This window comes from Pelobates fuscus, chromosome 3 (assembly GCF_036172605.1).
Source record: "Pelobates fuscus isolate aPelFus1 chromosome 3, aPelFus1.pri, whole genome shotgun sequence".
NCBI classification, from domain to species: domain Eukaryota; kingdom Metazoa; phylum Chordata; class Amphibia; order Anura; family Pelobatidae; genus Pelobates; species Pelobates fuscus.
Genome location: NC_086319.1, coordinates 60,360,817 through 60,385,837, shown reverse-complemented (window position 1 = coordinate 60,385,837; position 25,021 = coordinate 60,360,817). Strand labels below are relative to the sequence as shown.

At 41.5% G+C, this 25,021-nt stretch overlaps 1 protein-coding gene across 2 annotated transcripts in view; it reads right to left on the bottom strand.

Annotated features, from left to right (window-relative positions):
* Nucleotides 1-18,074, bottom strand: part of LOC134602337 (solute carrier family 23 member 2-like) — a 267,129-nt gene extending 249,055 nt beyond the window's left edge. For both annotated transcript variants that reach the window (XM_063447122.1, XM_063447123.1), the window contains exons 1-2: nucleotides 17,991-18,074; nucleotides 10,762-10,920 (exon numbers count right to left, since the gene is read on the bottom strand). In XM_063447122.1, the coding sequence (XP_063303192.1) occupies nucleotides 10,762-10,920; nucleotides 17,991-18,062 (231 nt within the window). In that variant the 5' untranslated portion in view covers nucleotides 18,063-18,074. The remainder of the gene's footprint in view (nucleotides 1-10,761; nucleotides 10,921-17,990) is intronic.
* Between the last annotated feature and the right edge of the window lie 6,947 nt (nucleotides 18,075-25,021).

Below are 25,021 nucleotides of genomic sequence, written 5' to 3'. Positions count from 1 at the left end.
TCTCTGCATATCTAACATACATAGGACACTATGTTCTCTTCAATCTAATAGTAACCCATTTTATTAGGCTACCTTTATATATATATATATCATACTCACCTTTTTGATTTGATATTAATTAAATTGTTTTATTAATTAAAAACGATATTAACAACATTAAAACACAGACAATAAGGCGAAAAAAAGTAGTCTTCGATATATTACTAATATGTCAATTTTCATACATGTAAAATGTTTTGCTCCTAATATATATATTGTTTTAATATTTACGTTTTATTGTTTTGGTAATGTACTGGGGTGTAGGATACAGAAGAGAAGAGGGGAGGGTTTGGGGTACATCACAACAGTTTCATTATACCATACAGATAGTTTCAAGGTACATACATCACTTTAAGGTGTCACAGTGAGTCCGGCTCTCATGTGGTGGTGACCCGATAGGGTAGGGCTCTGGCCCAAAGGGTTTGGAAGGGAGGGTTAACAACCAGGGGTAATAACCTTACATATTAAACTTGTTGTTGTACCTTCAGTGTTAGTGTTGCTTGGTGTGCGGTAGTGGCAGTGCTTATCGGTATCTTGGTGAAGAACGGGTGTGTACGAGGGTTTGCGTGTGTTTGTGGTGTGACCCATGTTCGGCCATATGCGTATGGGTAATGTCGAGTGCTAAAAGCTTAGCTTGTTCTTATCTGCCTGTGAGAGGATTTTGTGGGTGGCGATGCTTTTGAGTTGGAGGTATTGGAAAACGGAGGAGTTTGATAGTCCGTATTTCCTTTGGAGATCTGGGAAGGACATGAGCTGTTGGTTATCGTATGTGTCTGCTATGTGAGTAATACCCTGTTTTTTCCAAGAGTTCAGTGACAGACCTGGGGTCTGTGAGTCCAAGGCTGCGATCGGGGCTCTCGGGTGGAATTTATTAATCTTGGCCCTAGATTGGTGCAGGCTATCCCAGTGTTTCAACGTTAGGGTTGAAGTGGGAAAAGTGTGGGGTGTGCGTGGCCTGAGGTGCGGGGGCATCCACAAAAGTGGTATCAGTGAGCCTCCAGGTGCGTTGGCATGCTCCATATCTACCCATTGAAAAGTTCCCTTGGCGGAGTGGAGCTTAATCGCCGCTTCTAAAAACGAAGCTTTATGGTATTTAGCCACATCTGGAAAGCCAAGGCCTCCCTGTTGCGGGCGTTGTTGGAGCAGTGATATTGCTAAGCATGGTTTGCGTGTTTCCCATATAAAGGATGAGAGTATAGCTTGGAGATGTTTGTAAAACGTCGGTTTAACGTATATCGGTAACATCCGAAATTTGTAGAGCAGTTTGGGGAGTAGCATCATCTTAACTGTGTTTACCCTTCCTAGCCAAGAAAGTTTCACCTTTGTCCATTGTGGAGTGTGTGTCGTGCAGAGTGGGATTAAAGGCTTAAAGTTAAGATCAAATATTGCCGTGGGTGAGGGACCGAGCTTTACACCTAAGTAAGTGATATCATTAGTTCTCCAATCAAAAGGGAAGGCTTGTTTGAGTTGAGATTGTAGTGTGCTTGATAGGTTAATGGGGAGGGCTTGTGTTTTGCTCTGGTTAAGTTTGTAGTAGAATAGGCGTCCAAAATGGTGCAGAAAATGTATTAGTGCTGGGACTGATTTTTCAGGTTCACTGTGAGCAAAATGTAATCTGCAAACATGGAGAGACAAAACGTGTGGTCTTTGATGGGTATGCCTGTGATAGAGTCATGGTGTCTATTTGTGGCTGCAAGAGGATCTAGGGAGAGGATAAAAAGAAGTGGTTATAGGGGGCACCCTTGTCTGGTGCCATTGGTGATATGAAAGGGCTTAGATAGGAAGCCTGAGTTAGAGACCTGTGCTCGAGGGTCATTGTATAGGGCCATAATGCCTTTAATGAGGCCTTCTGTAAATTCAAATTTGTGGAGAACTTGTTGCATGTATTCCCAATTGACCCTATCAAAGGCCTTTTTGGCGTCCAGGGCTAATATTAGTCCTCTAGTTTGTGTCTTGTGCATGTGTGAAAGTATGTTCAGAATTTTTCACGTGTTGTCCGAGCCCTGCCTGCCTTTAATAAACCCGGACTGGTCATTATGGATCAGTGCGGGAAGAACTCGGGACAACCTGTTAGCTAAGAGTTTGGCATACATTTTGACATCCACATTGATCAGGAAAATTGGCCTAAAGTTTTGGCAGATTGTTGGTGGTTTACCTGGTTTGGGGAGGGTCGATATGTGGCAAATAGCATGTCCTTCGGTAATTGTCCTGTGGTATAGCACGTGTTAAAGAGGTTCGTCAGGTGAGGTGCCAGGAGTTTAGTGTAAGTTTGGTAGTACAGGTTGGTAATGCCATCTGGTCCTGGGGCTTTCTGTTTGGGTAGGTCGTGGATGATTTTCTCCACTTCCTCTATTGTGAACGTTGAGGTGAGAGTTTCTATGTCTTCAGTCGGAAGTCTAGGGACTTCGACAGAATGCAGGAAATCTGCAATAGATTGGGGAGAGGGTGGAACTGTCTTTGGATCGTTTTTGAGATTGTATAAAGAGCTGCAGTAGGACGCAAATTCGTCCACTATTTCTTGTGGGTTAATTAGTTTGTGATATTTGGAATTCTTTATATGAGCTATTTTTGAGGTTTGTGCCTAGTTTTGAGTTGTGCGGCTAGTAGGGCCCCGGCTTTGTTCCCATTGGCAAAGAACCTATGTTTGTATCTCTGTAATAGGTAGGTGGTTTTCTCCAGCTCCAATTGTTGTAGGTCTTTCTGTAGCGTGGTTAGTTGGAGGTGTGTGTCCTGCGAGGGCTGCAATTTATTTTTGTGGGTAAGATCTGCGATGTCCTGTATGAGTTGTGTATATCGCAATCTGCGTTGTTTCTGTTGATAACTAGCTAATTTGATAATTGTACCTCTAATGACTGCTTTGTGTGCTTGCCATAGGATTTCTACACTCGTGTCTTCTAATGTGTTTTCAGCGAAGTATGCTTCTATGTCTCTCTGAATGCTAGCTACCGTGTCTGGTCGTGTGAGCAAAGTGTCATTTAGTCTCCATGTGCCATTGCCCCTGGATGCGTATTGTTCGTGGATGGCTAGCGTGACTGGAGCGTGGTCCGACCATGTTATGTGGTCTATAGTGGCTGCCTGAACTTTGTCGATGTATTTGGCGGGTATTAAGAATCTATTGATCCTTGTGTAAGTATTATGCACTGCAGAGTGGAAAGTATAGTCTCTGTCGGTGGGATGGAGTATTCTCCACGGGTCTACCAGGCCATGTTTAAGGATGGTGTGTGCAATCTTAGAGGTAAGGGATTTGGATCGTTGGGATGTTTTCGTGTGATCTGGACGGTGTGTAGATGTATCCATGGAGGCGTTCAGCAGGAAGTTAGTGTCCCCCCCTATTATGACATCCCCAAAGCTATACAGTGAAAGCAAGCCAAATATTTTAACTATAAATTCGTGTTGGTTGTCATTCGGACCATAAATGTTTACTAACGTGTAAGGGTTGTTGTTGATGTGGCATTGAATAATTAAATATCTACCATTTTTATCTCCTATTTTTTTTAACCAATGTGAAGGATGCATCTTTGCTAATTAGAGTAGACACCCCTCTTTTTTTTGATTTGTAGCAGGAATGAAAGTCATGGGGGAATAGGGTTGAATTGAATTTAGGTCTGTTACCCCATTTGTAATGGGTTTCTTGGTAGAAAGCCACTCGGGCTTTGGGTTTTTTAGCCTCCGCCAGCGCTAGCCGCCGTTTGTGGGGTGTGTTCAGGCCTTTCGTATTCAACGATAGAATTGTGAGGATCATTTTACAGTGGCATGAAAAATTGCTACATAAGGCAAGAGGGACTTTGATTCAGTCTGCCACACCTTATCCAACATGAAGGTAAGTATCTATTCTATATGGTGAGATGCAGAGTTTCGCAAGTGCAGAGTTTCGTAAGTGTGACCACAGTGTTCTGCGGCGTGGCGTATCTTGAACCAGGATATCTGAAGTGGCCTTGGGGGGGGGGGGGGAGATTATGGGTCATAAGTGTGCACACCTCTGATGGTAGGTGTGAGTATGTTCTCGTAGGTAGGCTAGAATATGAGGTAAGTGGCGACACTAGTGGTACAATGTTGACATTCATAGTTAGGTACATTAAACATAACATAAAAGTTGGAACTATATACATGGTGCCGTCAGGGGTGGTACTGGAGAGTACAGACGGCATAAACAAGGCCATTAGTGACCTAGCGGGGGTCAATGGACTGACCTGCAAGAGACTCTGATGAAACAGAGCAGAATAGGGACTGTTCCCCCTATTAGTGTAGCGCAAGGGCTACTCAACAGATGTCTGTATATATTAGTCAATTTATGTTATACAAATTGTAAATTGAACCTCTGTGAGGATGATGAGGTATTTAACAAAATGTGAAATATAACCTAAAATAGTAAAATAAAGATACAAAGTGTGTCAAGATGGAGCAACCTAAATGTTCGTCGGTTTTAGCTCATGACACTGTGTAGAAGTGGGCATGATATGTGATGCATGTCGAAGTCACTTAGCTGTGCTCCAGTCTCTGGATATCTGCATCGGAAAGCATCGTGGAGGGCTTCGTGCCCCATTGTCCGTCTGTGGTTGCTGAGGGATGTTCCATTCTTTCAGCATACGGTGGCCTTCTTCAACCGTGAGGATATGTTTTTCTATTCCATTCCGTCTGATCATTAGCCTAGCTGGGAACCCCCATCTGTAGAGAATATTTGCATTTCTCAGAGCCATGGTAATAGGTGATAAATATTTTGTTTTAAGGAGTGTAGCTGCAGAGAGGTCGGTGAAAAGTTTTATTTTTGCATATTCTCCCGATAGTTCGGGGAGAAGTCTTGAGGCTTTCATGATCTGATCTTTTGATGTAAAGTAATGGAATTTAGCTATGGTGTCTCGCGGGAGCGATGTCGGCAGGTTCCTAGGCCTTGGGAGGTGGTGTATTCTGTCAAGTAGAAGTTCTGCTGATGGCAATTCTGGGGACAGCGCATGGAAGAGGCCTGCAGCGTATTTGGGCAAGTTCTGTGGGGATATATCTTCAGGGATGCCCCTAATACGTATGTTGCTTCTCCTATCCCTATCTTCGTGGTCTGACACTTTGTCTGTCAAGTCTGGCATTGATGTCTGAGTATGCATCCGCTAAGGAGTTGTGCGCGGTTATGATTTCATCTGTTTTGTCCTCAAGGTGTGCAGTACGCTCACCTATTGCATGGATGTCTGCTTTGATATTCTTTGCCAGTTTAGAAAATTCCATTTGCATGGAGCTTTTCAGGTCTGCTAGCATCCTCGGGATAGAGGAGTCTGTGGCTGGTGCAGATGCATGTGTGGAGATGGATATGTTGTCACTGCCATCTGAGTAGGACGCTGGTGAGGCCGGGTCGTTGGCGCCATCTTGGATTTTTTTCGCGGCGAGGTAAGCGCCGATATTTCAGCTGGCTTTTGTTTAGGTTTTTTGTTTAGGTAAGCGCAGATCCGCTGGCTTTTGTTTAGGTTTTTTAGCTGTACGGTGTGCCATGGTCACCGGGCGCCTAGGGAGGCTCGTTTTTGTTTCCCTTACTGCTGGAATAATCGCTGTGGAAGGTCTCGTGTGCAGGAGCTCGTCGCTTACACGTCCATCTTAGCTCGTTGCGCGGCCATGCCCCCCGCTCCTAATATATTTTAATATATCATTAACATATATAACATACATAAGATATAGTCTGTGTGTGCATGAATGGATTCTCAAACAGATCGTATATCAGGTAGGGTCCCCAAGCCCCTAGTCACCCCCCCCCACCCCCAAAAGAAGTTACCTACCCCCCTCACCCTAAAAAATAGTGAGGGGGGAATAAAATAACTAACCTGTAAAGAAAAATTCAACTTACCATTTGATGTCTTCTTTTTTCTAAATCTTCTTTTTTCAGCCCCAAAAAAGGCCAAATAAAAAGCCATAAGAACCGACGCAATTGAAAAAAAAAAAAAAAAAAACGAGCGCAAAAAAAAATAATCCATCTTCACCCATGGATGGCTCTGCACAGACTGAGCTCTGCAGGGTGGGGGAAGGCTTATAAAGCCTTGCCACGGCCTGCAATTAGGCTAAGAACACTCTGATTGGCTGGTTTAAGCCAATCAGAGTGCTCTTTGTCATTTTACACAGCGTGGGAACATTCTGGGCCAGGGTGGGGCATTAGGTCCCCCCCCCCTTTATTAGTATTTAGGGCCCCCACCCGCCGCTCAGGGGTGGGGGCCAGTGGGGAGGACATTAGGTCCCCCTTATTTTACTGTAGGGCCCCTAGGTGGGGGCCAGGGGGGAGGACATTAGGTCCCCCCTATTACTATTTAGGGCCCCCACCCACCGCTCAGGGGTGGGGGCCAGGGGGAGGACATTAGGTCCCCCCTTATTAGTATTTAGGGCCCCCACCCGCCGCTCAGGGGTGGGGGCCAGGGGGAGGACATTAGGTTCCCCCCTATTACTATTTAGGGCCCCCACCCACCGCTCAGGAGTGGGGGCCAGGGGGGAGGACATTAGATCCCCCCCTTATTAGTATTTAGGGCCCCCACCCGCCGCTCAGGGGTGGGGGCTAGGGGGGAGGACATTAGTTTTTTGTTTTTTTTTAACAGTGAGCAGCCACAGGCTGCTCACTGTTTAATAGACATGCCCCTACTCGCTGTATAGCGAGTAGGGACATAATTTACTAATACTAAGTAATCTTTACTTAGTATTAGTAAATTTGTCTGAAAGACCAATTTAGGTCTTTCAGCCTTTTAGTAGATAGCTCCCTAATGCCGTGGGAATTAGGGAGTTATCTACTTATTCATTCCTGTCATTACATTGACTGGCCAAGTAACTTACATTTTATATGAATGTATGTTACTTGATTGTTGTCAGTGTTGCAAATGCTTACAGCTGAATCCTGGCTATGTTTGTATACTTTTTATTTAAAATTGTATACAATGTAACATTTTTGATCCTTCACTGGGTAAGTATATTAGTACTTAGGCAATACTGTGCTTCGGAACTTCGGCACTTTGACACTTCGGAACTTCGGCTCTTCGGCAGTTCGACACTTTGGAAATTCGGCATCTTCAGAACTTCGGCACTTCAGCACTTCGCAACTTCAGCAATTCGGACATTCGGAAGTACCCGAATGTCCGAATTGCCCGAAATTCGTCCGAATTCATATTCGGACCGAAACGAATTGCACATGTCTAGTTACAATTACATGTTTTACAAAGAGAAAAAAAGGTAGCGCCTATGTATATGCATTACACATGTGCTAGAAGTGGGGATCATACCACTCTACGCTTTACAAATCAGAGTTGGATTTAGCTCTGATAAATGTGAGTAATATCTACCTTATTAATATCTTGATAGGATTTTACATACATACTGTACTATTGGAGTCCCTCGATCTGTTTTTTTTACATGTTTTACTGGATCCCAAACTACATTTGATCTAGGAACAGCTATCAACAATTTGTTGCTTCTTTTAAAGTCTATTTGGACTGTTTTATTTGGACATTTGTAATTCATATACATAGGCGCTACCTTTTATTTTCTCTTTGGATAATCTTATCTGTACTGTGGGGTTTGAGAGGGAACCCGATTTCTATAGGTGTGCTGCCGGTTTCTGTGGCCTGACAGTGCTGATCCACTCTTGATTTATCTTTGCGCCAAGAAAGATCGATGGAACACCCACTCCACACCTGAACAGGATCCCTGGACACTCCACAACTGAATAGGATCATAGAATCAACGGTAACTCCCACTGGACCCACCTATGAACTGAGGGTTCAGCCCTATTTATAGAGACTCGCTGGGGGGTGAGGGGGTATTGTATGCATTTCTGTATTTGATTGCTTTTAATTGTCATATTACTTATTTTTGGTCCCTGAGGAAGTTCCTTTTTACAGGAACGAAACGCGTAGGACCTTTCCTCTGTTATTTTTCTTTATGTGGCTAATGTATATGGCCCTTTTTCTACAATAAATTTGCATATTTATTTTACCCATACCTACATCGGAGTCTCATTCCATATTTTTGGTCCCTTGGAGTTCCAGTGGAGAGTGGAGGTGTTCAGCCGCCCAAGTTTATCGGGGCAGGTACCTTTTTGGCGCATTATTCATTTCAATCTTGTGAGTGTATTACTATCTCAGCGCACTAGAACTTGTTTTACTGTATCACACTATGTGCCTTCTTTTGTTCCTGTTTTAGATTATGTGCAGCCGAATCTCATTACCTTCTGTGTTCATATATATGTTGTAAAAGGTCAGGAACTGGGCTACGACCTTGAGAGGCTGTTTGATTGAGTAAACCAGATAGGTATATTTAGATACCATTGTAATATAATTTAAGGTATCACATATATATTGTTTTTTCTTTGTGTAAATAATAAAGAAGCAAAGATGAATCTTGCATGTTAGCCATGACCTAGGACAGTAGTAGAAAACCTTCTGCACTCTCACAATTATCTTACATTTATAATGCTAGCAAAGCATGTGGTGAGATGTAGTCCACAGCATCAGTTGTGTGGCTACTAAGTAGAATGCATTTAAAGTTATAGATGGTATTTATGCCCTCAGAGATTAAAATATATATTTCCAACAGGAGTCATTAGTCACAGCTCATATCTAAAAAAGTTGGTGGGAATGTCCATTCATATCAGATAACAATTATTCACATTACTCACAATCATTCTCAAAATATTGTTTTTTATTGCATCTTATTATGATGTTATTAAACCGTAATATAATCATATCTTTGCTAACTAAAGCCTCAATGTAATAATATAGGATAATTTTAGATGATTTTATATTTTTGGATTAACTATATTTTCTTAAAATTCAAAATAGTAAAATGTCAAAAACTATCATATGTGAAAGAAATATATATATATAATATATAAACAAATATCTTAATATTACAAAATTAAAATCAAAATAGAAATATTCGTAGAATATGTTCTGCAACAAAAATTTTAAAATATCAGACTTCTGGGCAACGCATATCTTATCAACAGTAGAGAAACAAGAGTCAGTAGCTTTGTTTTTAGTTATATAGTTACATATAGTTACATAGCTGAAAAGAGACTTGCATCCATCAAGTTCAACCTTCCTCACATATGTCTTTGCTGTTGATCTAAAATAAGGCAAAAAACCTAGTCTGTAGCACTTCCAATTTTGCAACAAACTAGGAAGAAATTCCTTCTTGACCCCAAAATAGCAGTCAGATGTCTCCTTGGATCAAGCAGCTATTACCCAACTAATTAGAAATTATATCCCTGTATGTTATGTTTTTGCAAGTATTTATCCAATTTCAGTTTAAACATCTGTATGGACTCTGATAAAATCACCTCTTCAGGCAGAGAATTCCATACCCTTATTACTCTTACTGTAAAAAAAAAAAAACATTTTCTTTACCTTAGATGAAATCTCATTTCTTCCAGTCTGTTTTTTTTTTTTTTTTTTGATATGTCACAATAGAAAGTGATCAACTCAGACTTCATCTAAATTCTCTCACAGTACAGATGAACAATGAGACTAGCAAAACTAGTAACCTAGACACACCTTTAACCTCTGGTCTTTTTTTGCACCTTGCTTTCTCTTTCTTTGAATTTATTTTTCTTTCTTATTGCACAAATTATAAGTTCAACTTCGCAACGATAACAACATTTTTAACATTAAGTATATAAATACTTATTTACTATTTTTCATTTGATATTCTAACACTCAAGCTACTTCGTTTACAACATAAAAAATAAGATTTACAGGATAGCACAGGTTCTGATATTTTCAGATCCAGTGCTACTACATTTCACTCCCTGGGGAACACCTTATACCTCATTTTGAGATCCTGTGCATTGATGGAGACCACCTACGTTTGTGGGATATCTGTTCTTTATGCCATATTGCTAACTGCTACACAGGGTCCCCCAGCAAAATATCAGTTGCTATGGGAACAAGCCACAGGCACCGCGCTGTCAGATCTGCAATTGGATAAAATGTGCATTCTCTCCCACCAGAGGATGATTAGCTACAAACTGCAAGAACTCAATTACAAACTCTTGAAATGCTGGTACAGGACCACGGCAAGGTTATTCTGCATGAGCATTATGCCGAGTGTCCTGTGCTAGTGATGTGATGCCACAGGGGACACAGACTTTTACATTTGGTAGTCATGCCCACTGATCGCTTCATATTGGAAACAGATTCACAAAATGTTTATTGACATCCTAGTTTCAGACATACCACTAAAGCCCCTTCCTACGCTGCTCCATCATAACAAAATGCCGGTTTCGGCTTATAAGAAGTCCCTGATGCGGCATTTCCCGAATACTGCCAAAAGCTTAATCCCAGCTAGATGTAAATTGAAAGATATTTACACATGACGAAGGGAATGGGCACCTGAAAGCTAATCGATGTTTGGTGATGCGGGAGGGGGAGGGTTGCTTGTTGAGACAATTGTCCTGCAAGATAACCAGGCCTCTTCATTCACTATTTGCCTGTCCATTGGCTGCACCTTGTAGAGCAGTTCCACCATGACACTGATATCTTTAGATGCAAAGAGGCTTCCCCCATACTACAGGGGCACTAGCTACATGTACCTGCCAAAAACTATTCCCTTGGGATATGGTTTACCTTGATTGTTAAAAGTGTTGTGATATAACCTGATAAAGCTTGCTATGCGTCTGATGTTACCATAATGTGCCAAATATGCCAGTGGAACCCGAACTATGTACAACCTATCTTTAATATTTAAAAAATATATATATAATAAACTGACCTGGAGTGCCAAAATGATACACAAATACCATGAAGGTTTGTCATTGATTGAGTATATTAATTCTATAGAAGGCTTGTTTTCTGACTTATTTTTTGGCATTATTTTCTGCTCAGATTCCAGGTTTAAAATTTCATCTTCAGATTCCATTTTGGTATGTGCCTGTAGAACAACAAGAACAAAAATGTTGTTTGTTTTTGTTTAATGGATTTAACATACCGTATATACTCGAGTATAAGCCGACCCGAATATAAGCCGAGGCCCCTAATTTTACCCCAAAAAACTGGGAAAACTTATTGACTCGAGTATAAGACTAGGGTGGAAAATGCAGCAGCTACTGGTAAATTTCTAAATAAAATTAGATCCTAAAAAAGTTATATTAACTGAATATTTATTTACAGTGTGTGTATATAATAATGCAGTGTGTGTGTGTGTGTATGAATGCAGTGTGTATATGAATGCTGTGTGTGTATGCAGTGTGTGTATGAATGCAGTGTGTATATAATGAATGGAGTGCAGTGTGTGTATATGAGTGCAGTGTGTGTATGAGTGCAGTGTGTGTATAATGAATGCAGTGCAGTGTGTGTATGAGTGCAGTGTGTATGCAGTGTGTATATAATGAATGCAGTGTGTGAGTGCAGTGTGTATATAATGAATGCAGTGCAGTGTGAATGCAGTGTGTATGTATGAGTGCAGTGTGTATGTATGAATACAGTGTGTGTATGAATGCAGTGTGTATATAATGAATGGAGTGCAGTGTGTGTATATGAGTGCAGTGTGTGTATATGAGTGCAGTGTGTGTGTATGAGTGCAGTGTGTATATAATGAATGCAGTGCAGTGTGTGTATGAGTGCAGTGTGAATGCAGTGTGTATGTATGAGTGCAGTGTGTATGTATGAGTGCAGTGTGTATGTATGAATGCAGTGTGTATGCAGTGTGTGTATGAATGCAGTGTGTGTATGAATGCAGTGTGTATATAATGAATGGAGTGCAGTGTGTGTATATGAGTGCAGTGTGTGTATATGAGTGCAGTGTGTCTGTATGAGTGCAGTGTGTATATAATGAATGCAGTGTAGTGTGTGTATATGAGTGCAGTGTGTGAGTGCAGTGTGTTTATAATGAATGCAGTGCAGTGTGTATGTATGAGTGCAGTGTGTATGTATGAATGCAGTGTGTATGCAGTGTATGTATGAATGCAGTGTGTGTATGAATGCAGCGTGTATATAATGAATGGAGTGCAGTGTGTGTATATGAGTGCAGTGTAGTGTGTGTATATGAGTGCAGTGTGTGAGTGCAGTGTGTATATAATGAATGCAGTGCAGTGTGTGTATGAGTGCAGTGTGTATGTATGAGTGCAGTGTGTATGTATGAATGCAGTGTGTATGCAGTGTATGTATGAATGCAGTGTGTGTATGAATGCAGTGTGTATATAATGAATGGAGTGCAGTGTGTGTATATGAGTGCAATGTGTGTGTATGAGTGCAGTGTGTGTATGAGTGCAGTGTGTATATAATGAATGCAGTGTAGTGTGTGTATATGAGTGCAGTGTGTGAGTGCAGTGTGTATATAATGAATGCAGTGCAGTGTGTGTATGAGTGCAGTGTGTATGTATGAATGCAGTGTGTATGCAGTGTGTGTATGAATGCAGTGTGTGTATGAATGCAGTGTGTATATAATGAATGGAGTGCAGTGTGTGTATATGAGTGCAGTGTGTGTATATGAGTGCAGTGTGTGTATATGAGTGCAGTGTGTCTGTATGAGTGCAGTGTGTATATAATGAATGCAGTGTAGTGTGTGTATATGAGTGCAGTGTGTGAGTGCAGTGTGTTTATAATGAATGCAGTGCAGTGTGTATGAGTGCAGTGTGTATGTATGAGTGCAGTGTGTATGTATGAATGCAGTGTGTATGCAGTGTATGTATGAATGCAGTGTGTGTATGAATGCAGTGTGTATATAATGAATGGAGTGCAGTGTGTGTATATGAGTGCAGTGTAGTGTGTGTATATGAGTGCAGTGTGTGAGTGCAGTGTGTATATAATGAATGCAGTGCAGTGTGTGTATGAGTGCAGTGTGTATGTATGAGTGCAGTGTGTATGTATGAATGCAGTGTGTATGCAGTGTATGTATGAATGCAGTGTGTGTATGAATGCAGTGTGTATATAATGAATGGAGTGCAGTGTGTGTATATGAGTGCAATGTGTGTGTATGAGTGCAGTGTGTGTGTATGAGTGCAGTGTGTATATAATGAATGCAGTGTAGTGTGTGTATATGAGTGCAGTGTGTGAGTGCAGTGTGTATATAATGAATGCAGTGCAGTGTGTGTATGAGTGCAGTGTGAATGCAGTGTGTATGTATGAATGCAGTGTGTATGCAGTGTGTGTATGAATGCAGTGTGTGTATATAATGAATGCAGTGCAGTGTGTGTATGAGTGTGTGTATGAATGCAGTGTGTGTATGAATGCAGTGTGTGTGTGTGAGTGCAGTGTGTGTGTGTGTGAGTGCAGAGCATTGGTGGGGGTGGGCATTTTATTAATTATTATTATTATTTAATTATTATTGTAATATATATATTTTTTATGTTATTATTTTTTTTTATTATTATTTTTTTTTATTTTATTATTATTATTTTTTTTATTTATTTTTTCGTCCCCCCTCCCTGCTTGTTAGCTGGCCAGGGAGGGGGGCTCTCACTCCCTGGTGGTCCAGTGGATGGGCTGTAGGAGGGGGGCTGTCAGGAAGCTGTAACTTACCTTCACCGCAGCTCCTGTCAGCTCCCTTCTCTCTCCTCCGTCCGTGCAGCTCCCAGGTCAGCTCCCTCTGCAACTCTCGCGGCCGCGCGGAGCGTTGCCACGGTAGCCCGTGGCAACGCTCTGACCCCGCGGCTCTCGCGAGAGTTGCAGAGGAAGCTGACCTGGGAGCTGCACGGACGGAGGAGAGAGAAGGGAGCTGACAGGAGCTGCGGTGAAGGTAAGTTACAGCTTCCTGACAGCCCCCGGTCCATGTCTGTATTATGGCAATGTAAATTGCCATAATACAGACAACTGACTCGAGTATAAGACGAGTGAGTGTTTTTCAGCACAAAAAATGTGCTGAAAAACTCGTCTTATACTCGAGTATATACGGTACATTTAATTTAAGTAAAATATTTTATTTTATCACCGTATATTATAAAAAATAAATCATAATACACATATAAATATTATTTTAGATATATTGTTGTTAAATTGTAAGTATCGTCAATGGTTTTCCATAGCAGTCCTCATTTACACGAGTAGGAAAATGTTTTTGCAATGTTTTTAAATGCCATGTTACTCATACAAGTGACATATTATGATAAACATCTCCAAAATAATGAAACAAACCTACACATTTTCACAAAGAAGTCTCACATGCACTATAATTTTACAGTAGCAATATAAATTAGGAAAACATAGAATGTGACAGCAGATAAGAGGCATTCGGCCCACCAATTTTCTAAATACTTCCATTAGTCTCTTATATCTAGGAAAGCCTTATGCCTATCCCACGCATGCTTAAACTCCCTCACTGTGTTAACTTCTAACACTTCTGCATGTAAGGCCATTCCAATGATGGTGAGAGGGAGAGGGGGGTAATGGTGAGAGGGAAAGGAGGGGTGATGGTGAGAGGGAGAGGGGGTGATGGTGAGAGGGAGAGGGGGTGATGGTGAGAGGGAGAGGGGGGATGGTGTGGGGGGATGATGGTGAGAGGGAGAGGGAGAGGGGAGTGATGGTGTGGGGGTGATGGTGAAAGGGAGAGGGAGGTGATGGTGTGGGGGGGTGATGTGAGAGGGAGAGGGAGAGGGGAGTGATGGTGTGGGGGTGATGGTGAGAGGGAGAGGGGGTGCTGGTGTGGGGGGTGATGGTGAGAGGGAGAGGGGGTGATGGTGTGGGGTGTGATGGTGAGAGGGAGATGGAGGTGATGTTGTGGGGGGGTGATGGTGAGAGGGAGAGGGGAGAGATGGTGTGGGGGGTGATGGTGAGAGGGGGTGATGGTGTGGGGGTGATGGTGAAAGGGAGAGGGAGGTGATGGTGTGGGGGGGTGATGGTGAGAGGGAGAGGGAGAGGGGAGTGATGGTGTGGGGGTGATGGTGAGAGGGAGAGAGGGGTGCTGGTGTGGGGGGGTGGTGAGAGGGAGACGGGGTGCTGGTGTGGGGGTGATGGTGAGAGGGAGAGGTGGGTGCTGGTGCGGGGGTGATGGTGAGAGGGAGAGGGGGTGATGGTGTGGGGGGTGATGGTGAGAGGGAGAGGGGGTTAATAGTGTGAGGGAGGGGCATGATGGTGCGAGGGAGAGGGGATGATGGTGAGAGGGGGGTAATGGTGAGAGGGGGGTGATGGTGTGGGAGAGGGGGTGATGGTGAGAGGGGGGGTGATGGTGAGAGGGAGGGGGTGATGGTGAGAGAGAGAGGGGGTGATGGTGAGAGAGAGAGAGGGGGTGAAGGTATGTGGAGTGATGGTGAGAGGGAGAGGGGGTGATGGTGTGGGAGGGTGATGGTGAGAGGGATAGGGGGTGATGGTGAGAGGGAAAGGGGGTGATGAGAGGGAGAGGGGGTGATGGTGAGAGGGAAAGGGGGTGATGAGAGGGGGAGGGGGGTGATGAGAGGGAGAGGGGGTGATGAGAGGGAGAGGGGGTGATGGTTAGAGGGAGAGGGGGTGATGGTGAGAGGGAGAGGGGGGAGGTGATAAGGAGAGCAGGGTGATAGGGAGATGGGGGGTGATGGTGAGAGGGAGGGGGGTTGTGACGAATTGAACCTCGTCACAGGTTCTTGGAGGGGCCTGCTGGACAGCCTATTGCCTCAGGACTATGGGCCCTGCACTATACCTTGCCCAAATGCACTTAAAAAGGCTCTGTTCATGTGAGTTATGTACTTTTATACTCCAGACAGAGAGATTGACCGTTGGCCCTGATTCCCTGTAACTGTTTTGGGCATAGGACCATATGCACGGTCATTCAAAAGTAAGACTCCCAAAAATTAACATTTTTGGGGTTTCATGTATTTTTAGGGTACTTTTGGGGTGTTTTTTTTTTTTTAAAGTATGTTTTTTCTGTGCTTGGAGATAATTAGAATTAGAATTAGTACAGTTACTAATCCAATTATCTCCCAGGCAGAGAGGAGGGATTGCGTGTGGTGTGTGGGAGTGTCGTGCCTTGTAACCTTATTGTTATTGGTCTGTGAAGTTGCAAATTAGTCTATCATCAGGTCCATGTGGGCATACACCTTGCATGGGGATTGTCATATAAGGCCAAGTGTGGCTCCCATTAAACTGAGATTTATTTTACCGTTCATGAAGTCTAGGCTCATGTCTGAGGGATTGAAGAGCTATATTCACACTCTGGGGATTGCTATAATCACTATACTCCCTTGGATCACTACAGTTGCTCTTGTAAGAGCACCCTGCTTTGCTCTCTGGACTAGGAGAGGTCTACCCACTGGAAGCTGGATCCAAGAAGGGAGGGGGGATTATAAAGAATATTTTTTAAATTAAAAATAAAACCACATTTGTTTTAATTTGCCCCCTCCCCCAACTACTCACACACTGCCTTCACAGCCCCCCATATACACACTGCCCCCATAGCCCTCCATAGGTACACTGCCCCCATAGCCCCCATATACACACAGCCCCTCATATACACACTGCCTCCACAGTCCCCCATAGACACACTGACCCCAGCCCCCATAGACACACTGCCCCCACAGCCCCCCATAGACACGCTGTCCTCACAGCACAGCCTTAGACACACTGCCCCCACAACCCCCTATATACACACTGCTCCACCACACACACTGCCCCCACAGCCCCTTATACACACTTCCCCCACATATACACACTGCCCCCACAGCCCCCTATATACACACAGCCCCCTTATACACACTGCCCCGACAGCCCCCTATATACACACTGCCCCCACATATACACAGTGTCCCCACAGCCCCCTATAGACACACTGCCCCACTGCCCCCCATATACACACTGCACCCCCATACATAATATATCATACACTGCCCCCCTGCACCCCATACATAATCTATCACACACTGCCCCCACTGCACCCCCATACATACACTTCCCCCACTGTACCCCCATACACACACACTACACCCCCATACAAACACTGCACCCACACACACACTTCTCCCCTCCACACACACTACACCCCCATAAACACAGTGCTCCCCCACACAAACACTGCACCCCCATACACACACTTCCACAACTGCACTCCCATACACACACTGCCCCACTACACCCTCATACACACACTGGTCCCATACACACAGTGCTCCCACTGCACCCCACTGCACCCCACATATACACACTGCACTCCCATGCACACACTACACCTCTCACACAAAGACGCACTGCCCCTCCCACACACAGTGCTCCCACAGTACCCCACACACACACTGTCCTACATACACACACTGCAACCCTCACACATGCACTGCCTCCTGTACACACGCAAACTCTGCACCATTCACACACACTGCCTCCCATACCCATCCTGCATCCCTCACACACTCAGTGCCTCCCATACACACACACACATTACTAGAGGCCCTATCCCCTACTACAGCCCCTGGCAGACCCCAGGTAAATTGTCAAACTGTTCTTAAACAGTATGACTATTTACTCTGGGAGGGAGCCACAGAGAGCTGTAGTCGTTATTGTGCCTGGATTGTTTCTTTAAATAATCTGAGTGCCCCTCCCGAGATAAGGCTCTGGATCCGCCAGAGTAATGGCTTAATGAAAACATTCATGCCACAGAAGCAAAAGACAGACAGGATTTTTTTTTTTTTGTTTGCATTATTGATTTCAGGATTGTAATATCAACTATATACGAAAAGTTTTATAAAACAGTGATAATTTCCATATTATCAGTTACACTTGCTGTTGATTTTTTTTTAAAAAATCAGGAATTATAACATATATTTAAATATAATTTTAGTAAAAAAAATTTATTAAAATAGGAGACGAAAATTATGTTATTGAAATACCATAAAGCATTAATTGCAATCTTAACACATTACAATGATATTAGGTTTCTTAAAAAAACAAATTAGCCTTTTATTGAGTATTACCATTGACTTCAATTTATAGATCTCTTAGTTTTCCTTCTCCTACCTTTAGCAGAACTTTAATGTTAACTTTTTATTGTATTTTTATGTAAATGTTATATTGTCTGATTTTTCGATACCATGCTATTTGTTTTACCTCATTGTTTGGGAATAAAGGTCCCTTCATTTCTATGCAAGTTTTCCTTTCCTTAATGTTACTGGATGCCATGTTCAGGGTCGGGAGTCTTTAGACCAGGATGAAACACAGACGGCTGGTTGTGAGAACGACTTAATAATTATTCAGTATAATCAAACATTTATAAGTGGGAGAGGGAGAAACATACACACATTGTAATTATTTACTTCTCATAAGCTTTTTTTTCTGTCTTACTCACCAGTGATGTCTATAAGTTTGTCCCCTTTGGCTAATGTTTACTATACTCCTATGACAATGGTTAGCGTTACTTGTTCTTTTTTAAACTAGGTTTAGCAATTATGGCAAAAACACTCAGATTTGTATTTGTTTCTATTTAATGGAGTATTTTCTTAATAATCGTTATTGAACTGTGTGGTTTGTTTTTTTGTCAAATAGCTTGCAATAAATAACATCTATTTACTGTAACTTTGCCAACTAAAATAGTTTACATTTAATATACCGTATATACTCGAGTATAAGCCGACCCGAATATAAGCCGAGGCACTTAATTTTATCCCAGAAAACTGGGAAAACGTATTGACTCAAGTATAAGACTAGGGTGGGAAATGCAGCAGCTACTGGTAAATTTCTAAATAAAATTAGATCCTAAAAAAATTATATTAATTGAATATTTATTTACAGTGTGTGTATATAATGAGTGCAGTGTGTGCGTATGAGTGCAGTGTGTGTGTATATGAGTGTGAGTGTGTGTGATGCAGTGTGTGTTTGTGTATGTGTTGCAGAGCCTTGGTGGGGGGGGTGGGCATTTTTATTATTATTTTTTAATTATTATTTAAATGTTTTGGGGTTTATATTATTATTTATTTTATTATTATTTTTAAAATATTATTTTATTATTATTTATATTTATTTTCGTCCCCCCTCCCTGCTTGATACATGGCAGGGAGGGGGGCTCTCACTCCCTGGTGGTCCAGTGGCATTGGCAGTTCCTCTCCTGCAGCTCCTGTCAGCTCCCTTCTCCTCCGCGCCGGTCCGGTCAGCTCCCCTGTCAGCTCCCAGTGTAAGTCTCGCGGCCGCGCTATGACCCCGCTATGACTCTCGCGAGACTTACACTGGGAGCTGACAGGGGTGCAGACCGGACCGGCGCGGAGGAGAAGGGAGCTGACAGGAGCTGCAGGAGAGGAGTGTAACAGCTCTCTGCCAGACCCCTCCTAAACAGCCCCTTGTCTGTATTATGGCAATGTAAATTGCCATAATACAGACATTGACTCGAGTATAAGTCGAGTTGGGGTTTTTCAGCACAAAAAATGTGCCGAAAAACTCGACTTATACTCGTGTATATACGGTATTGTCTTAAATTACTGCATTTGAAATGTTAGGTGTAAATTAAGAAACAGTGAAATGGTACTGTGCCAAAAAGCATTGTTGCATAATTGAAAAGCAGTCTGTTTCCAACAGCATAACCTGGGCTAAGCAAAGGCAACCTTCGGCACTCCAGATGTTTTGGACTACACCTCCCATGATGCTTTGCCAGCATTATGGGTGTAAGAGCATTATGGGGAATGTACATAATATTTGGAGTGCTGAAGGTTGCCTATCCCTGGCCTAGGCTATGCTTAGGACTGGATGGTTTAAAGGGACACTCCACTGCCCAAATACAAAAAAAAAGTAAAAATTCAATATTTAGTATATGTACCACCAATGAAATTATGCTGCATTTAATTATGCATTTTTCAATCTGGATATTTCTAAATACAGCTCGTAGAAGTTGCAGATCACTTGTCTGCAGTCTTTGCAAGCCCTTTCCTTCTTCCCTAGCTGAGACTTTCTGCTGCTGTCCAATCACAGACTTCCCAATGCAGCTCAGTGATAAGTCTTTGCAAGGCATTCCTGCCTCTTGAGTTTGGCTCAACTGTGCTAAACTACCAGGAAGTAACAGGACATTTTGTCTGGTTGACAGCCAGGGCGGTATAACAAGGTTAATTTATAAAAGTGACAATTTTTATTGAAATTTGCACTTTTTGTAAAATGAAGAAAGAGAACACACATTTTACACATAAAGCACTCCAGCAGGCTAAAGTGTTCTACCTGTCCTGCCTATTATAACTTATACTGTTTAGAAAGAGCAGAAATTCTATCTATACACAGTGCTAGCAGATTTTGAAATAGGTCTTTCTCTCAACTGTCAATCAATTCTTCAGCATAGACTCTGTATCAAAGAGTTTACTAACAAGGGAGAGCAGAAACAATCTCCTATGTCAGTAAGGACATCACAATCCACTAACCAAGATACAAAAGGTAGAAATCAGCATGGTGACACCTGGTTGATAGCAAAATATTGCTACATGTTATTACCAACTGTTATCTGCGTTGTTGTGCCTGTCTATATCAGATAAAATGTAAATATTTTGTTATAATAAACATTCGAATAATTTATAATAAATACAACATATGGGAATATATGATCTTCTCTTTGCATGTTAGTGTTGTAGATGATCAGATTTAGTTTATTCCGTGAGAACAAGTGAAAGGAATTTCACGATTTAGGAGAAAAAAAGAACACATGAAAAAATATGTACTCCATTTAATCCAATGTTAAAACTCTATGCACATATTTTTACCATCACACCCATAATTTACTTATAGATTCTAACTAATATCCAGAGTGGCAAAACGTGTATCCCTAATTTTAAAAACTATAGCTCGCTAACAACTTTAAGACTAGTTTAGATTAATAAAATATGTTGTTTTCATATAGTCCAGTATCTACTCCATGGCTAACCCCGATGTATACGCACCATAAAATGTAAAATGTATGAATTCTGTTTCATTCTGTACTACAATACTATACTGACCCATGTGATTTACATCATTCAATTTCTGGCCTAGTCACTTGATATTCTGCAGCAAATCAGCCATTTACGCTCTACATGTCTAGTTATATCTACTGTTCATGTACAAACATCTGGTTGACCCTTGAAAAGGTTTAAATCATCCTGCCAAGTACATTGAAATAAAGCTGTTCCAGCAGATATTCTGCATTAGAAGCATTTCCCATGGCTAAGAAGTTAATGGAAATTTGACAGAGAAGGAGATAGGAACTTTAATAGCCTTCTAACCAGAATGGGCCTCTCATCCAAGTCAAACAAAAATCTTACTTCAAAAGACTATGAAGGGATAATCTGACACAATCATCTATCATGACGTATGTATAGTAGCAAGGGAACATGTTTTACATGTAAAGTATGTTGATTAATAGAGTAAGTGAAGTTTCATTTTCAAATCTGGATATGTTTTTTTAGCATTTCCACAATATATCTTTGTTCTATAAATGTAAGATAAGGTATTATGACAACCACGCGCGTGTGATATTTTGATGGAATAACTCAGAAAAAGGGCATATCATGGCTAGTGTAAAAGAAAAAGCACTCACTTGCCAACTGTTAGTACTCCACCCAAGAGCAATTCCATCTTTCATGGTACAAAAAACGGCATATGTAACTTAACATTTTTATGATGGTCTACGTCAACATCACATTCTGGCCTTACTTTGCCATGGAGTTTCCTACTCCTTTATTTGTTGGTAATGATAAATAAGCATGACATTGTGGGTTGACTGTTTGAACAACATGTTTTGTTTTTTTCCTAAATGGACATGAGTCACTAGTCCAAGATGACTGTCTCATTTGCATTGAAAGTTTTAGCTCACTCTGCAGGCTGAAAATAGGAGTAAAAAAAAAAATAATATATATATTTATCTGCTTCTTCTTTATTATGCTTTCCACTCCAGGAGGGACACTGACCTAACCAATCAATGTCCTATCCCTAGGAATGCAAAAAAAAAAAAGAAGTGAATTGGATATGACTGACAGATTTAAACATGTGCAGTTTGAAGATCTCTCCAGCTTGCAACATCCTAACAGAGGAGAAGAGAGGGAGTCTGATGTGTAATTCATGCAGAGCAGGCATCAGGGTTGGCTTTCTCTCCCCTGCACAATGATGCCTTGTTTTTTGTCATTAGCGAACTGGTTTGAAACTGAGATGTGTGGATAGGAAGGGGGAGTTTAAAGGAACTCCCCTACCTTAGAGGCATGCACAACGATGCAATCTGACCAAGTTTATACTATGTTTATAAACATTTATTAACCCCTTCAGGACAGAGTCAATAGTGCACGTTCTGATCAAAACAAAACGTAAACAAAAACTGGAATTTGCGCTATATGTCTGTTCACCCGTAGTTCCCCTCTTTCATATTATATGCACCCACACTTATTATATATCATTTTGTTCAGGAGAAACAGGGCTTTAATTTACCATTAACTATTCATATATGGAATATAACTTATTCTGAATAAAATAAAAAAAACTGTGAGAAATGTATTTATTTTTAAAAAATGTGTAGTTCCGCCTCACATTTTAGCTGTAAATGTCATAATACTGTTACATATTACATATTTGTAATCAGCGATGTCTCACGAGTACAACAGTACCCCCCATTAACAGGTTTTATGTTGTTTTGGAAAGTTACAGGGTCAAATATAGAACGTTCCATTTTCAAATTGAAATTTGCCAGATTAGTAATGTTACCTTTGAGACGGTGTGGTAGCCCAGGAATGAGAATTACCCCCATAATGGCATACCATTTGAAAAAGTAGACAAGCCAAGGTATTGAAAGTGGGGTATGTTTAGTCTTTTTTAGTAGCCACTTAGTCACAAACACTGGCCAAAGTTAGCGTTCATATTTGTTTTTGTGTGAAAAAAGCAAAAAACGAATATTTCCTTTAATAGGTCCTTAATGATCCTTTAATAGTTATCTCAAATAAGTTATAGTTCAAATCAATGAACAGATCAACAAAGCTTAAATAAGAGTTAGGGGGCTCCAGGCACTGATATGAATTTTTTTTGTTAAATATTTAACACAAAAGGTAAGTTAGCTTAGGTATATAGAACTGCCTTGGTAAATTCAGTATCCTTGGATGCTACAACATTGAGGCTATAGTGTTTGACTGCAATACCAAGGGTATTATCTATCTACTAATTTGCACATGTGGGCTCAGATATGTCGGGAAAACCATTCGTCCTTTTAAAAGGAGAATAATGGAGCATGTACACTCTGTTACAAACTTCAGGGATACTCCTATTTCCAGACATATTAGGAGTCATCACCATGGCGATCCAAATGGTATTAGATTTGCAGGCATTGAAAAAGTGACCCTTGGACGACGAGGAGGTGACCTTGATCTCACGCTTCTTAGGAGAGAATGCTATTGGATTTATCGGTTCAATACACTTAACCCGAATGGATTAAATGAGGGATTCACATTTACCCCTTATATTGTCTAAATAGGATCACCAAGATCTTAAATTAAATTTATTCATCAATATGTATATATGTATATATTTTCCTGTATGTTTTCATGTAATTACCTTTTTAACTTTACTTTAAGTGAGGTCTCTCTCACCCCAATATATCAGACCCCCTACTCTCTACGTAGACAATGTCACATAATGGATAAGCTATAAGGCAGGAATTGTATACCTACTTGTACCATATAACCACAATGTATGGTCTCATTAAATATATATATATATATATATATCTATACTTTTCCCTACCTCCACATAAGCTACTATCCATTATACATTTTCTGCCATTTATTCATACCCTATAACTAGCCCAGACCAGCCAGATCAACGTATTCTGGACTGCTCAGGCACTGCTAGGGTTAATTATTTGGGCATGTAATGAGATAGCACACGGCAGAGTGAAGAGGGGGCGTGGCTTACAATGAGCTCGATCGCTGAGCGCGAACGTCGGAGCACACGCCCCCTCACTTCAGATAGATATCCAAGATTTCTTCATCACATTTTGGGGTATGAATTTTGGGATTGGTATGCTGAGTGCTGGGTAATAGAAAAGCTTTGGGGAAACTCTTAGCCTATGCTTCTATTTTTAGCCCTGCAGACTAGCTCCTATACCTCTCCTGCTTTGATACAAGCCGCAGATATTGGATGCCTTTTAACTTCTCATTATATTCAGGCAGAGCATGCCACAATACAACATTTCTGCGTTTGAATCCAGAAGTGGCACACTATTTCACTGGGGTCCGTTTTAGAGTTGGAGGCTTGGAGACAATTTAGGTACTTTAGGGGTATTTACTAGCTGTTGCTTCTTTTTCTATATCCCTACTATTATCCATGCTCCTCCTAATCTAAGCCGCAGTTTGTGTTTGCTACTTAGCTGTCTCTCTTACACAGACACATAATTATCTACTGCTGCTACTATGTATCATATCCCCACATCTATCTGATCCTAGCATACGTTTTTTACTTTGTGATATAATGCAACACCTAGCTATCTCACTTGACCTCACAAGTCTATATAGTGTTTTTTGAGCGAGGTGCTTTAGCATTCTCTAGGGGACTGCGGTGTCCAGCAGTTACCCATAGTTTATTCTCATGATTTAAGCACTCCCATGGGACCTATTCTCGTTGTGGTTACCGTATGACATATTCCGGTCACACACAGTTCCCATCTATTAGCTTATTTTCTATCCTGCCTATAACCTTTTTAATTATATATACGGTTTTTTCTTTACCACTTTTCTAAATTTTATATTGATGCTATTAAAAGCTAAGTTTTAATTTACCAATATATACATTTCCACCAGGGGGCGTCCAACTCCTACCAGCCCCTCCAGGTCTGGTTTTCTTTATATAGTGTTTGATGAACATAGGTATATTAGAACAAGTTGCCGCCTTGCAGGTGTGGTCTGGTAAAACATTGGCTGCAACTGCTCTAGTTGAATGGGCTCTCAACCCCTGTGGAACAGGTATTCCTCTTGTCTTATATGCCATTGATATCGCAGAGACAATTTCCCTTGAGTCTGATGAATGCTACCAGTGAGACCAGAATACTTGTGAAAACTTGTGATGCTGTGTTAAGACTAAATGGCAACATCCTAAATTGGTGTGCTGTACTTTGGTGAACATCCGATATTTATGGTGAACTGAAAATATAGGGATATTGA